General features: G+C 37.7%; 1 protein-coding gene across 7 annotated transcripts in view; it reads left to right on the top strand.

Annotated features, from left to right (window-relative positions):
- SUPT3H (SPT3 homolog, SAGA and STAGA complex component) overlaps positions 1 to 16699 on the top strand; it is a 549045-nt gene that overhangs the window by 392820 nt on the left and 139526 nt on the right. For all 7 annotated transcript variants that reach the window (XM_087438676.1, XM_087438675.1, XM_087438677.1 and 4 more), the window contains exon 7: positions 12790 to 12865. In XM_087438676.1, the coding sequence (XP_087294802.1) occupies positions 12790 to 12865 (76 nt within the window). The remainder of the gene's footprint in view (positions 1 to 12789; positions 12866 to 16699) is intronic.

Here is a 16699-nt window from a genome sequence, read left to right as displayed (position 1 = left end):
AGATCTTGAACGCATAATTATTTTAAAAATGCTTTCTGTTTTTGTTTATTTTTTGAATTAGGTAGACTTGTTAAAGATGAGAGTTGAAAATAGACATTAATTTTCTGAATGTATAGACAATGCTGCTTTTTTCTGTTAATTAGGAATTTTCGTTTATTACGTTTGAAACAGAAGCGATTTTGATAGCTATAATTACTATTGTATTCTCATTATGGTCATATTTGGTCAAGTCTGTTGTCTTCAGTGATTGAATCTTGGCATACTTAGGAAATCACGTTCTTCCTTTTGTTTTGTGTTAACTCGTGCCTTCAGCTAGATCAGTCTCTGTGGCAGATTTTTATTGATGAACTTACTCATTTCTGACTCATGAAAACAACTCAGCCAGTTATGAGAAAAGAAACTTCAGTTTTAAAATGATTAAGAGCATTCTGTTTAGTGGAATAAACAATTTAATTTGGTTTGTTTTGTTTCTAATCTTAACTCAGATGGTGTCCAGTTGTAAAAGCCTATTTTTCTTCTGTAATATATTCCCTTGAGAATTTTTCCTAGACTGGTGACTTCATTTCTTCACTCGTATATAATGTAATAGACTTCATTATTCATCTTTTCATAGTTTCATCTTTCTTTTTGAATTTTTAAAGCATGTGTGATTCAGATTTACTGTTAAACATGTTTTTTGATATCCCCATTTATTTCAAAATTTGTTTACAGCAGTATTTTCCTTCAAATGAAAATTCTAAATGAAGAATTAACCTTCTTACTGGGACACCTTCTTAATTTACTATATGAAGAGCCACTTTTTAAAATATTTTATAAACACTGAGATTGAAACTATCAACATAAATTATGAATGGTGAAGACTATAAACTGCTCTTTCTAATCCATCATTGAGCCAATTATCTCTGCTACTGCTAAACATTTCTGGCAACAATGGTGTACCTTTCAGATAGGGTGTAAGATTCTGATGAGAGGGAGGGCAGGTCCTATTGTATTGGCTCAGGAGGGTTAAAAGTAGCAGTGTTTGTTCTGGTCCGTGTTTTAGGGGCACTCTGGTATGTGATCCACAGATAAGCCTGTCACTTTTGCAACAGACCATGATGTCAGAACCAAGGAGGGATTTAATGGAAATGACACAACATGATTACGTTTTAAAAGCTCACTCTGACTGATATATGGGGATTAGTTGTTCCTTCAGTACCGTGGTCGTCCTGTGAATCTCACGTTTGAAATGGCCTCTGTTTTGAAACCAGATATAGAGAGACAGTGCTTGTTCCTTGAAGGGCAGGCCGCATAGGATAGCATGGTGGTTTTCAGATGCTCTCCTGCAATTTTTAATGTTTCGTTGAGAAATACCTTGCAGAGGAGAAGGAAAATTGGAGGGCTCTAAGTCTCCTTCTCTCACCTCTATCAAAGCATCTCTGCTGTTGGCAGTTTCATTTATGAGAGTTCATAGTAAAAAGAGCATAGAGGGGAGTAAGATAGACCTGGTTTCAGATTGCAGTACTTGCCTAGCAACCTTAGACAAGTTACCTAACATATCTGAGCCATCACTTCTTCATTTTAAAAATAGGAATCAGGGGCTGGCCCGGTGGCGCAAGCGGTTAAGTGCGCATGCTCCGCTGCGGCGGCCTGGCGTTTGCCAGTTCAGATCCCGGGCGCACACTGACGCACCCCTTGTCAGGCCATGCTGTGGCGGCGTCCCATATAAAGTGGAAAAAGATGGGCATGGATGTTAGCCCAGAGCCAGTCTTCCTCAGCAAAATGAGGAGGATTGGCAGATGTTAGCTCAGGGCCGATCTTCCTCTCAAAAAAAAAAAAAATAGGAATCATATCTGCCAATTGAGATTATTGGAAGAATTAAAAGAGATAATGTAAAAGACCAAGCATGGTACCTAACACAAAGTAGCGCGTCAACCAACATTAATCCTCTTTCCCTTAGACTAGTGGTTCTCAGTTGGGTATGATTTTGCCCCATAGGGGACATTTGGCAATGTTGGAGACATTTTTGGTTTTCACACCCGAGTGTGTGCTATCGGCATTTAGTGGGTAGAGGTCAGGGATGCTGCTACACATCCTACAGTGCGCAGGACAGTCCCCACAACAAAGAACTATTCAGCCCAAATGGTCAGTAGTGCCAAGATTGAGAAACTCTGCCTTCGAGGTATTAACTTTTCTGTATAGAGAATATGGAAAAAATACATACGTGGGTTCATTCCATCAGTATTTATGAAACACTTACTGTGTGTCAAGCTCTGTAGCAGCTTTGAGGATTTAGCAGTGAATAAAATAGACAGAGTTTCTGCCATCAGGGAGCTGACATTCTAGCTGGGGAGAAGTAGACAGTAAACAAATAAATAAATAATATTGTGGCAAATAAATAATATTATTGTGGCAGATGGTAGTAAGAGCTATGAAGAAAAATGAAGCAGGGTAATGGATAGAGAGTGACCTGGGGGCAGCTGCTATTTTAGGTAGAGTGACATCAACAGCTTCTCTGATAAGGGGCCCTGAAGGAAGTGAGGAAGTAAGCCAGAGAGTGATGTGGGGTTAAGATATTCTGGACCAGAGGTGTAGCAAATGCAGAGGCCCTGGGGTGGGAATGTGTTTGTCATTTTCAAGAAACATTAGGATAGGCCAGTGTGGCTGGAGTGGAGTAAGTGAGAAGGAGAGTGATAGGAGATGGCATCAAAGAGGTAATAGGGAACCAGATTATGTAGGGATTTATAGGCCATTCTGAGGATTTTGGCTTTTATTCTACATGTGATGAGAAACTATGCCATCATAAATGGCATCCAATTTTCATCTTTTAAAAGACTGCTCTGTCTGTTATGATGCACATAGACTGGCAGAGTTGAGAGTAGGAAGGAGGAAGAGTGGAAGCAGGAAGACGCATTAGGAGATTATTGCAATAATCCAGGAGAGAGAGGATGGTGATGGCCTGGACCAGAGTAGTAGTAGCGAAGGTGGGAGGTGATAGAAAGCAGTTCATTCCAGATATATTTTAAAGGTAGAGCTGATGGAACTTGCTTAGAGGGAATTAATTGATGAATTAATCTAAGATAAAAATTTTATTTTCACATGTTAAAAAAAACTTTATTGAAAAAACTCAGTTGTATTACGTAGGAACAACAAAGGGAGATTCCAAGCAGGGCCCGCCCTTGTTCTGGCCAGAGTTCCATATATCCGTGAAGAGGACAGTGAGAGCTGTGCTGTACTGACAGGCTTCTCCCTTCACAGGGTTTTCTTTTAAAGGGGCCAAACTTTCCCACTATGTAAGTGAAGCCAGCCTCCGTTTGGTATGCATGTTGCACTGCTTGAGAATTTGGTCTTGGCTAAATCAAAATGGAAAGGTCTACAGCTCTAACTCAACGTTAAAGAGAAAGTATGAACTAAATTTTATGCGGTAGTGGCTTTATAAACATATTTTCCAGGCAATGTTGTAAAATTTTACCCTAAATGACCAAAATATTTAACTATATCCTTGTATGTTTGCTAGACTTTAAAGCCATCTGGGCTCATCTGGATATTACATAAACCTATGAGAATTTTTAGGGATATTATTCAGAATACCTAAGGAGTTTACACATATTAACCTCGTATGTTCACTTTTGGATAAACAGCCAAATAAAAACCACAAAAAAGGATTACAGCATCCTCAATCAGGAAAATAAAAAAGAGGTCAATCTTCTATTACTTTAAAGAACTAATTGAGACAAAAACTCACATGGTTTTTTATATTATTTTTCAACTTAGTTATTACAGACCATGTTTACAGTTTTAGCAAAACATTGGTGAAAAATAGTACTAGCTACATGAGAATTTGCAACGAAACACGGAGTTAGGTTGTATGATACTAGGTTATTAAAAAAAAAAAAATACGTTTCTTAGCACACATTTCATCCCAGGACAGGAAATATTTTATTGTGTTTAATTTTCCCCACTACTAGCTTAGTAAATTCAGATTTAAAAATTTTAAATGGACATTAAACCAATTTTAAATGTACTATTTTGATTTTAAGAACAACTATATTTTCTTTATATAACCAATTCATGTTGATTCTTGATAGTTTAAATATATAGAAAACATTGATTAATATATTTAGACCCATAAGGTATAGACCAAAAAAAAATCCAATATTTTGAAACAACTCTATTATGAACTAATACCACAAATATCCTTTTGTGTATTTCTTGATCACTGATGCTTTGTACTTGCTGAGAATTACTCACTTATTTTTAGCACAAAATTCCTTTTAAATCCCTTGAACATTCTCCTAGAGTCAACAGCTATTTCTTTAGGAACCTTCATATGATTACTGTAATACATTCTTAATACCTTGGACTTATAAAATTGGTGTATTATAAAAGTCACTCTGGGGGAACAAATTAGCACCAATGGAGACCTTATTTTTTAGGCTATGAAATAGAAAATATACTCTATTTTTATTCTATTATATAATTCAGAGAAAATTCTGGGTCAAACTTAAGTGAACTTTTGATTTCAAGATTACATCAGTTCGGGTTCTGAGTTGATTAGTAAATATTGCAGTAGCATTCTGCTTTCTCCCTCCCTCCCTCTCTCTTTCTCTTGCTGAGAACATGTACCCTAACCTATGCTGTTTCTCTGTGATTTTCTACCTCTTGAGTAACTGCTTTGATTATTTTTATGTATGTGGACATTTATTTAGTGATCTCCTGTAAGTCAAGCAAAATTAACTCAAAAGGAAAGACTTCTTTACTTTTAAAAATCTTTTCTTTTCTGATTGTAATTCACTTAAGAAAAAAAGGAAACATTACTGAAATGTGTGACTGAAAAATGAAAAGTTCCCTATATTACCCCCAGAGATAAATACTATTAAAAGTATAACATATATGCTTCCAGAGGTTTACACACACGAATGTGTGTGTGTTCAAATATAAGTGGGATCAAAGTTCATACATTATGGTTGGCAACCTGCTTTTTCAGTTGATGATACATTCTCACAGATGTCATCTTTGATGAGAGACAAAAGTAGCACGCATAGAAAAGTGCAGGGGTATAATACTATCTAGAAGAACAAATATGTTTCGGAAGAGAGAAATCAATGTGACCCGGGATCTTCAGGGAAAACCTCCTGGAGGAGGTGGTACCTATGCTGAAAAGGAAGGAGTTAAATGACCATGTGCATGGAGGAGGGCATGGCCAACATAGTAATGAGGGAGGGGCAGGGGACAACAAAACATGGCAGATGTGACAAAGGGTGACCTGACTGAAGCAAAGAATATGTTAAGTTTTAGTGAGAACAACATCTGCCTTCATAGAATGGGCCAGATTATGGCTACAATTGGAATCCAGGCATTTGAGCTTGAAGTTGATGCAGTAATCAACTGAGAGCCATTTGTTCAAGTTTATGAGTCAAAGGAATGAAAGTGGTATGGGGATGGAGGAGGGCCTACTGTGGTGAGGTCTTGCTATATGCCAAGGCCTTTTCTCTGTGTTTTTATTTCAAGTAGTTGTACCCAGATGGGTTGGGAGAGTTAAAATATTTGGAAGGAACCAGCCAGGAACCTGTTGCAGTACTCCAAGCCCAATATGATGAGCTTTGCAGTGGCGTAAAGTCAGGGAAATCTACCAGATGTTTTGAGGTAGACTCACTTGAACCTTGCAGAGAGGAATCTATTAAATTACAAAGTGACCCAGGAAGCAAAACGAGCACTCACCTGGGTATCAGGTGCCTCTGCAACAATCCAGGTAAATCCTTTAACTTTTCTGGACCTCAACTTTGTCTACAGTGAGTTGTGGATATAGTTAGAAACTGGGGATATAGTTTCTTCAGCATTCTATGCTGTTTACTGATCTGTTAGTATCCTTCTGTACACGGACCACAACATACATGAACATGCATAAACATTCCGTAATCCACATGTTGTCATGTTGCTGGATGCTGCTGCCAACCACTCCATTTGAAGTTTTCAAGTTCGGCAGCCAGTTCCTGTCTAACATGAAGTAGTTGGTAGATTACCATGGGCATTTTGCCTTTACATGTAGGAAGGGCTTTGCGTTTCAACTGTAAGACTTCTAAGAGTAATCAAAATGAGACTTTTCTAAAATCCAAGGCGGAAGTGAGAGCAGATAAACTTTCATCTTGGTTTAAAAGTTATGTTCTGTGATTCTGTGTTGCTAAAGAAAAATAAATGTCATGTGTCTTGAGAAGATGCCAAGAGATATGCCAGCACATAGCTTTTGTAACCTTTAAAATGCTTCGGTGAAAGCATGCAGAGAATTTAAAAGAAACTACATGCTGTTTAAGTAATCCAGCCTCAGACCTCTAACTGATATAGGCAGGGGCAAGGGGTGATTGTCATTGTTGAAAGTATTTTTCAAAGACGCAAGCAGTTTCATGTTAATTGAAATCAAAACTTTTCACTGAAAATTTCGATTAACAAATATATGCTAAGAGTCCGTTGTGTTCAAGGTATCGAACAAGCAAACAACTTATACTAGGTATTGCATCTGTAGGGATATTTGCTTCCCTGTTTTCATTTAGGTAGAGCCTAGAAAATGGGTTCATGTGGCATGGAATTCTGCCTTCTAAGTTTGTTACAATAACCAGAAAAAGCTATAACTTCTTGGTAGTGAGATGAGTGATTATTAGCATAACTGTACTCTTTTATCTTTTTAAAAAGCTATTCCAATTAAATTTTAAAATATTGTTGGGGGGCCGGCCCGGTGGCGCAAGCAGTTAAGTGCGCGTGCTCTGCTGAGGCCGCCCGGGGTTTGCCGGTTCGGATCCCAGGCGCACACCAACGCACTGCTTGTTGAGCCATGCCGTGGTGGGGTCCCATGTAAAGTAGAGGAAGGTGGGCATGCATGTTAGCCCAGGACCAGTCTTCCTCAGGAAAAAAAAAAAAAAGAGGAGGATTTGCATCAGATGTTAGCTCAGGGCTGATCTTCCTCACAAAAAAAGATAAATAAAATAAATAAAATAAAATGTTGTTGGGTGTTTGGAAAATTTTAGGAGTAATTCTTTCAAAAGTAATTTTTCCATGTATTCCCCTCTGTGATAATACTGTGTGCTATATTGTAACACTGTTAAGGTTCAGTTTCAGAAAAGCCTCTGAGTATGTAGTATATTTTTACGTGTGTTCAAGAGCACTGTTGATACCTAAAGAAACCAAGGAGTGGCTAGAAAACAGATTAAGCAGAAAACAAACTGAACTTGCAGATACAAGAGCATGACTAATCCAAGAATGACGTTACATTCATGCGGCTGTCTGAGATCAGGAGAGCACTATGTAATTTGAGAATGTTCATATGAACAGAAGCTATGATTAACATGCTATGATTATTCAGTGATGTACCTCAGAGTAGATCATTTAGGACCCTATTTTACTTCTAGCTTTGCCTATTTATTAACTATATGCTTTAAAAATTTTTTTTACTTCTCTAAATCTGTGTCCTCAGCTGTAAAATGGAACTATTAAAAGGGTTTATCCTAAAGGTTATTGTGCTACTCTGTGTAAAGAGTAGGCATTGTTATTTCTAATCATGCTGTTTTACTAGGATTACGATTCCCCCTGCCCCCACCCCTACCCTGTATCTTTTCCCAGCAATTTCTTTTACTACCAGGAATAGAAAAGGGCTGCCAACGTGCACTTTAGTGTGGATGGGAATGGGTGATCTGAACAGAGGCAGAAAGGAAAGTGGAATTAGGACAATACAGAAAACAAGAGCCAAACTTATTTAATAGTTGGCCAATGTCTTGATTTATGAATCTTTGGCTTAAAAAACTGCCTAGCCTCTCTGGAATTCGTACAATTTGATTACAAATATTTCTAAATAGGTTCTTGGACCCAATTCCAACATGTCTGTGGGGGGAGCCTTCCCCACATCAACAAGCAGTTCTCGGTCGCCAGCAGGGTGTCCAAGAATTCAACTCAGTTCAACTCAATTCTGACACTATCTACTTGGAGACAGCATCAGATTCCACATGTTAAGAGTTCAGTCCTACAAGATTGCTCCCCACTTCGGATGCCACTGGCAAGCCCATGTTGGTACCTGTGCTTCTGACCCACAGGCTACAGATTGGAGGTTTCCATGACCTACCTCCTCCTTGGGTTTCAGATGCGAGTTGCAAGGCCAGGTTGTTACCTGTACTTTTGACCGACTGGCTGTAAATCAAGAGGTTTCCAAGACCTTTACCTCAGCTTTGATTAACTTGCTCAAGTGGCTCACAGAAGTCAGAGAAACATTTTACTTACTAGATCACCTATTTATTGCAAAAGATTATAACTCAGGAAGAGCTAGACAGAAAGGATGCATGAGGCAAGGTATGGGGAAAGGGCTCGGAGCTTCTTTGCCCTTTCCAGGCATGCCACTAATCCCAGCACCTCCATATGTTCATCATCCTGGAAGCTCTTCGAATCTTGTCTTTGTGGGTTTTTATTGAGGCTTCATTATATAATCATGACTGATTAAATCATTGGTGTTGGTGATTGAACTCCATCTCCAGTCCCTCTCCCCTCCCCGAGGTCGGGGGGGTGGGACTGAAAGTTCACCCTTTAATCACATGGTTGCCTCCACTGGCAACCAGCCTCCATCCTTGAGTGCTTTCCACAAGTCACCTCATTAAAATAACAAAAGAGGGGCCAGCCCCGTGGCTTAGCAGTTAAATGCTCACACTACTGGCAGCCTGGGTTCGGATCCCGGGCGTGCACCGATGCACCGCTTGTCCGGCCATGCTGTGGCGGCGTCCCACATACAGCAACTAGAAGGATGTGCAACTGTGACGTACAACTATCTACTGGGCCTTTGGGGAGAAAAAGGGGAAAAAAGGAGGAGGATTGGCAATAGATGTTAGCTCAGGGCCAGTCTTCCTCAGCGAAAAAAAAAAGAGGATTGGCATGGATGTTAGCTCGGGGCTAATCTTCCTCACACACACAAAAAATTAACAAAAGACACCTTTTCACTCTCCACACTTAGAAAATTCCAAGGGTTTTGGGAGCTCTGTGCCAGAAATGGGGATGAAGACCAAGTATATATTTCTTATTATAAATTGCAGTATATCAATTATAGTTCCTGATTTTAAATCAGCACACAGGGATTTATATGCATTTCTTTTGCCTCAGTCTATCCATCCATCTATCTGCCCAGTCATTCAGCTAGCCAGCAGACGTTTACTGAGGCCCAGGTAAATCCAAGCTAAGCATTGGCCAACACTGAGATTACGGAAGCGAAACATAGTTACTATCTTTAAAGATAGCATAGTCCATGAAGGTTAGATATTTACTGCCTTTCCCAGTATTTAAGGTGATAGTATATGGACAGGAGATGATGCAATCAGGTGCTAAATGATTTGGATCCTTTTATAAGGTGAAATTTGTCCCTTTCTTTTGGTTATTTGAAACACTTCAAGAGAAAGGAGTAAACAAAAATTAGCATGATGAGCATATCTGAATCATTCTCAACATCCTCAAGTCCCACATAGTGTCTCTGATTTCATCTTGAGCTCACTTAACCACGTGGCGCATAGCATGCATGCACTGTGTCATGGAATATTCAAGCACATTCGTATTAGTACGAGTGCTTCCCAACCTTTTTCATGTCATGGCACACATAGAAAATGATAATATTTTTATGCCACACCAAGGTAAATGGATAAGGCAACTTGTGGCCAGATACCAGCCTGGGAGTTCTGTTGCCACAGGCTTGTGTGACGTCCAGAAGGTGGAGGGGAAACCGTATCTCTGAACACCTGGGATGTGTTTGCAGCACGCCCATGCACTATCAGGTACATCACAGTTCATGTACTCTGCACTAGATTATGCCCAGGTTGTGCCTTCTGTGCTGACCAAGGGCCTCACTAAATTCGTTTTCTCATGAACAGTTCGGGCAGGTTAATTGTAGTGTCTCCATGAAACGTTGTAGAGAGACAATGTACATAGAGTTCAGAGGATTCCAAAGAAAAATATTGGAGTAAAAAATTACTATAGGTTAGAGACAGCTTTTTATAATGAAAATAGGCTTGCTCAGGAATTGGGAGTCCTGGGCTTCAGTTCTAACTTAGTCACTTTTGGCAAATCACTTCTCTCTGAACCTCAATTTCCTTATCTTTAAAATGAGAGGGATTGAACATGATGAGCTTTAAGCTGCCCTCTAGCTCTAATATGCTATGGTTTTGTACTGCCTATAAATCTTTGCTGTTGAGTCAACTGCTTTGCACTGAGTGTTTGCTGTGTGCTAGGCACTGCGTAAATGGCTTCCTATGCATGCCCTAGGGCCAGCTTTATGGGGCTCCTGAGATCAAAGGTTACTGCTTGGAAGCTAGACGAATTGAAATCAAACCAAGATGCTTAATGAATAAAAAAGAATAGATGCTGAAGAGAGTGTCTGAAAGGAATGAAGCTAGCTGCAATAATTTACAGGCCTTCAGTGTCTTTTACCTGTAATCAGATGATAGGCTTTGCGGTTCAGTCTTCCAACTAGCTAAAAACCTCACTTAGTTAAAGCTGGCAACCCTGGCAACCTTAACCTCTTAGGATAAGTTTTCCTAACTTTCATTTCCAGAGATACTTATTACAGATACGTCAACTATCTAAGCATACATACAGAAGCCAAATATTGATTGTCCAACTTGGTGGAAGAAAAGTTAGTGTTAAGACTCCTGTTAGGAACTTTCTTTTTCCGTAGTTATCCACGTCCTTTCTGTCTAGCATGTGTTGAGTGGATGAGGCTCCCTGGCTGGAGAGTAGCAGAGAAGACCTGTAGGAATGCACAGATAATCAAGGACTGGCTGCAGTATGGTGATAGTCATTTGCCCTGATCAAAGACTAAAACGGTAGCATTTGTTCATTCTACCAGTGTTTTATTGCTTATTTACCATATGTCAGATATTTTCTAGGAGCTAGAAATTCAAATCTGACAGACAGACCAATAGACAGACAGACAGACATACTACATACATTAAGAATACAGTGTTATCAGGGCCGGCCCTGTGGCTTGGTGGTTAAGTGCGCGCGCTGCGATGCTGGTGGCCCGGGTTCGGATCCCGGGTGCGCATCGAGGCGCCACTTCTCCGTTCATCCTGGGGCCGGGTCCCACATGCAGCAACTGGAGGGATGTGCAGCTACGACATACAACTATCCACTGGGGCTTTGGGGGGGAAAAATAAAATAAATAAAATCTTTAAAAAAAAAAAAAAAAAAGAATACAGTGTTATCAATCTTAGAGGTTTTTTTAATAAACACATTAGTTAACTGATTTGTTATGTACAAAACACATAAATTCTCACTTTCTTGCTTCCTATTTTCCATTGGCAAACATTTATTGAGTCATGTGTCAGACACATTAAAAAGAAGGATAAAACTAAACCGTGCATTCATATATCAAAAAATACTTCTAAGTACATAAAACTTCACCCAATAATATACCCTTAAGGAAACATGATGTTCCGGATGCGTGCGCAAGAGGGTACATATGCACATATGTATGTGTGTGTGTGTGTGTGTATATATAAGTACACACACACATATGAGAACATATGACACATATAAGTATGTGTGTGTGTGTAATATTTACTTGTATATGTTCAAAAAGGATACTTGAACCTAGAGGGTAAATAAACAAGAGAAGTCTGGGTTTGTGTCAGTGCATATGTATGTTTGTGAGTATGTGTTGGGAGATTAGAAAGGAAAGGAGGGAGGGAAAGGAGGAAAAGAAGGAAGAGGAAGAGGAGTCTGTGGTCTTGGAAGGAGCCACAGTAATAAATTTTACCTTAGCTCCCCCTGCCCCATCTATCTTTTCTGTACTGAGCTGCAGCTAGTGCACCATTATTAATTCCATGAACTGATTTATCATTGGAATTAAGTTGACCACATACCCAAATCAAACAAAATGAAAAAAGAATAATTTCAGTTTAAAAAAATATAAAAATATCTACAGACGTTGGAAGTGGTACTTATGTACTCCAACAACTGTGATAAAGAAAACTTGCTGAAAGTCCTTCCAAAGCAGAAAAAAATTTAAAATCTCAGGAAATTTTTTCCTTTACTGGCCAGAAACTCATTCCAAGAAGTACCAGCCTGTCTCATTTCAAAATGCTTCCCTTGCCAAGGAAGCGGAAGTGGTCATATTCTTTCCCACCAAACTATGGGTGAATTATAATTATCCTACCTCTTGTGGGACAATGAAGCAGCAAACATCTGCTATACTGACTCCAAAAACCCACGAATGAAACTATACCAAGCTGTGAATCATACCTGGACTCAGATTAAAGGATTTGTGTTGTGTTTACCTTTTTCTTTATTTTCTTTGCAATTTAAAATATGCATTTGTTAGCTCTGGCTCCATGTTCTAACTGAGGGGAAATATATGGATTCCATTCATTGACTCCTATTTTAACATTGAAAAATCCCAGCTTTAAGGCAGATGGACAATAATAGTTAATAACAATTTTTGTTTGTTATCATTTCCTCACAATTTTCTTTTTCTTGAAAAGGATGGTACAGTTAAGAAAGTTTAGAAGTGCACAATCTAAGAAGTGAAGCCATTTAGGTTTTTCTTCCACTATAATGACAATAACAGGGGACTGGAAAATGGTATTTTAAACTTTATTTCCAAAAGAAACAAACTTCAAAACTACTGTTACTTACCATAATTTTATGTATTATGGTATTTATGGTGGTACTAAACTGTTTATCTAGAGTAAGGAAAGGAAAATGGAATTTCAATTCTAAGTTTTAGCTGTGAAATATATATACTAGTCTACTAACTTTAAAAAAAAATTTTGTCTTTTTATCATTGTCTATTAGAGAGCAGAAAGACAAACTCGAATTATGGATTCAGCTCAATATGCAGAATTCTGTGAAAGTCGACAATTAAGTTTCTGTAAGTAAGCATTTAACTTTGCTTCATTATATGTTTAAGGGATTATGTGTTACAGATATACTAAAGTATGACACAATCTCTGTTCCTTAGAAATTGGTGAATTTAATATATGCATAGTTATAACTGTTACAGAAACAGCCTCTGCATTGTAGGGGAGCCTATAAAAGATTTTACCCCACTCTACTGTTTTGCAGTTAATAGTATTAAGAGGTTTTAAAGGGTGCTAGTTAATACATAGCCATTTAACTATTCACATTACTTTTAGTCAGAAAAATCCCATTTTTCTTAATATTCCCATTTTAATTTCTTTTCCAGTTTCTTAGTCATGTTTACACTATTGCTGATTGTACTTGACCCATAATGGACTCTAGTAGTAGTCATGACATTTTAAAACCCCTAATATTAATAAATAACAAACTTTCCATTTATTTATGCATACTCATATTACCACAAAGAAACATATCAATAGTCTCTTCCATTTTTGCCTGTGACCTCCTGCTATGGCACGCATTCAGTGTTAGCCAAATTCATTAATCCATGCTCTTGTAATACTGATAACCTAATGGTAAAATTAGTACTGTCCTGTCCCTGCACACAGGCTTACTAAAAGTACATAAAGGCTCATGATAAATCGTGGGCTGGATTTGTAGCAAAACATCCTTACAGCAACAGTTCAGTGATGACTAAGACTCTCGGGGTAAAGGTCAAAGAGTAAGTGGGATGAAAAGTCCGGTTAAAATCTGACCAAGTAGCACATGACCCTGGTCTGAGGGATTATAGACACAATGGTGTCTTTAAACGAAAAGCTATTATGTGGTCACAGTAACAATGTATCTGATTTGGAAAAAGAAAATGAGAGCTTCATTTATAGATCATAAAGTGCAAATAAATGACACATTTCAAATAGTGTCCCATGTAAATGTCAGTAAAATATAGGAAAACATGTTTTGGAAGATTTTTTTCCTAACTAAATATACTTTGCAGTCTGACTAACAATTTGGCATCATACATCTGTGAAGCATTAAGTAAATGACACTTCAGATCATGGCAATTTCAGCAAATGAGAGGTTTTTGTATTGTAATTTTTAGGTTTAAAAATGGCATTCAAGTCTTTTATAAGTATAAATCTCCAGTTTATAAAGTAACATTTAGTGCTATTGAACTATTTTTTAAAATCATATTTTAAATTTAATTCACTTAAAGAAACAGAAGTACAGTCACTGAAGTATCCTAACACCCCTTTTGTTTGAAAGCCAGATTTTTAATAGCTCAATTTTTTGTTTGTAACCCAAAAATAAACTGTAGTAGATTAAAAATTAATACTTTCCCTTTCTGCATAAAATAATTGTAGTATAAACACTATATTATGCTTATTTTTTTTTCTTCTAAAGAAGAGGAATTTGGGCATTTAAAAATATTTTTTATATGGTGCCCATAGGTGCTTCATTATGAAACCTTAGTGGGAGAATCTGTTTTATAGGCCAAAATGCTGTGGCTGGAAATGCTTAATCCAAGTGGTTCAGCAAATTCAGAACTGATACCACACGGTCAGAAGGTTAGGCTCTTTTCATTCCTCTCCTTCTGATAGATTACCAGGATATGGGAATTGTGATCCAGCCATATGTGTCATCTTCAATATTTGATCATAGCATTCACTAATTGGGACTACTGGTACATTTTAAAATAGCAAGTCTTTAACTTTATAGGCTGAGAGTAATATGTAGAATTGGGACACTGATCACATTCACCAGTCTTTTGTTTTTATATTTACATAAGTCCAGATAGTCAGTTCCCTTAAAGTATTTTAAAATCTAATATTAGTATCAATTCACAAAGCTTTAATTTAGTTTTAATTTGTTAAATCTTTTTCCAATCCTTTCCTTTCAACCTTTTATTTTATATGTGGATTTTGTAAACAAATATCTAGATTTTCTTTTTAGTTAATTTGAGAGTCTCTTTGTATTTCAATTGATGAATTTTATTTACATGTATTTAATTACTTATACTTTTGGGTTTATATACACCATCTTATTTTGTGTTTTAAATTTACTGTGCTTTTTTATTTGTTTTTCCTCCTCCTTTTCTTTGTTCTGTTGGATTAATTGGGTTTTCTTCATTCCATTTTTCCTCAACCAGTTTGTATATTATATACTCTATTTCTATTATTTTAGTTGCTATCCCTAATTTTTTTAATATACATCCCTGACTTAAAATTTTTAAACTTGGTAAGTACCTAAACTTTCCTTCTCAACCTAAACCTAATTTTATTTTTCCCAAGGCTCTGTAGGGGCTTAAAGCACTCATTTTTGTCTTAAAAATGGCTTTATTTGTCCCTATTTGATAGGTTAGTTGGGTCGGAAATTGTAGGCTGATAGTTATTTGTTAAAGCATGATGATTCTTTTGTCTTTTAGCCTCTGTTTTTGGTAAGAATTATGCTGTCTACTTGTTGTGTATTTTGCCTGTGGGAGAAACTAAGAGAATGAAGGTATTGCCTCCATGCCCTCTAGTATATGGGGAAATGAACAGGCTGGCAATCAGTAACTGACCAATAAATATGTACAAAAGGAAAGAAAGAAGGACCCTCTACTATAAAAGATTCCAGGGAAAACCATGCCCTTTGAGGAAGGCTATTTTCAACTAACCTAAAGAAAAGTGATTTTGAAGAGACTGAAGTTGCAGAAGAATTTCATCGGAGTGGCATGAACATTACAGGGGGCCCTGAGGGAAGGATCAGGAATGGAAAGACTGGTGAGAAGGAATGAGGTAGAAATAATGAAATAGTATGCAGGGATGAGAGAATGGAATATTCAGAGAAACTTGAATTTTGCCAGTGTTCATTGATGAGAAAGATTAAAAAAGTATACAAGAATTAACTAACCTTAAATTTCCATATGAAATTATTGTGTAAAGTCATTTTAATTCCAGCACAGACTGAAAACCCAGGTAGTGTCAGCTGATAATCCAAGAACTTTTCACCTTTGTTTGAGATTCTCTTTACATTTGTTGATCAGTTTCCAAGATTACCCTTTCTCCTGACATATCGAGAAGATGGGTGAAGGAGAAGGAACTCATTCATTCTGATGCCCCCCACCTCTTGATGGAAACAAACTGTCTTGACCAGGAGTATCTGTGCCTCTTTTGCTGGAACCAACAATACCCTGGAAGGGTCCAGCTCTGAAGCAATCCTTTTTCAGGTGACATGGAGGGAATTAGCTCAAAGAATCTTCACGTGTTGCTGATATAGCAGTAACCTAAATAGTTTTATGGTACCTCTGTGCATCTTCATGATGTATAGAAAAGTTTGGATTCTACCCTTTTATTAGAGAAATATCTTTCATTCATTCATTCAATGATTCATTTCTTCTAGAAATTTTTATTGTGAGTCTGCTCATGCCAGGCACTATTCTAGGGCTGGGGACACAATGGTAGACACATGGTCCTTGCCCCTTCATTCATAAATCTAGTGCATAAAATCTAGTGAGGCAGCTACTAATTCTGTTGCTGAGGTGGACAGTTCTGATGGAATACTAGGAACTATCCTTTCCCTCACTTTTAAAATAAATTGTTTAGAGCATAGTCACAAGATATCTGTTTCTGTGTTCCTAACAATCTGTCAAATGGAGAAGTGAATAAGGCACATTTTATTGATCTTGCCAAATTGCTGCCTGTTAACTTCAACTTCAGGCGTATTCCACAGATGTTAAACAAGTGTTTGTGAGCTCTTGCAGCTTACCAGTTAGATGGAATGTTGCCTGTCAGAGAGTATTTGGAAGATTGGTTACTTTAGGGAGATAGCTTTAAGGGGGATTATCATAATTCTGCCACAGTTGACA

This window comes from Ceratotherium simum, chromosome 13 (assembly GCF_057802395.1).
Source record: "Ceratotherium simum simum isolate JZ-2026a chromosome 13, ASM5780239v1, whole genome shotgun sequence".
Classification (NCBI taxonomy): domain Eukaryota; kingdom Metazoa; phylum Chordata; class Mammalia; order Perissodactyla; family Rhinocerotidae; genus Ceratotherium; species Ceratotherium simum.
The sequence above is the reverse complement of the archived record's forward strand: the minus strand, read 5'-3'. Positions and strand labels throughout refer to the sequence as shown.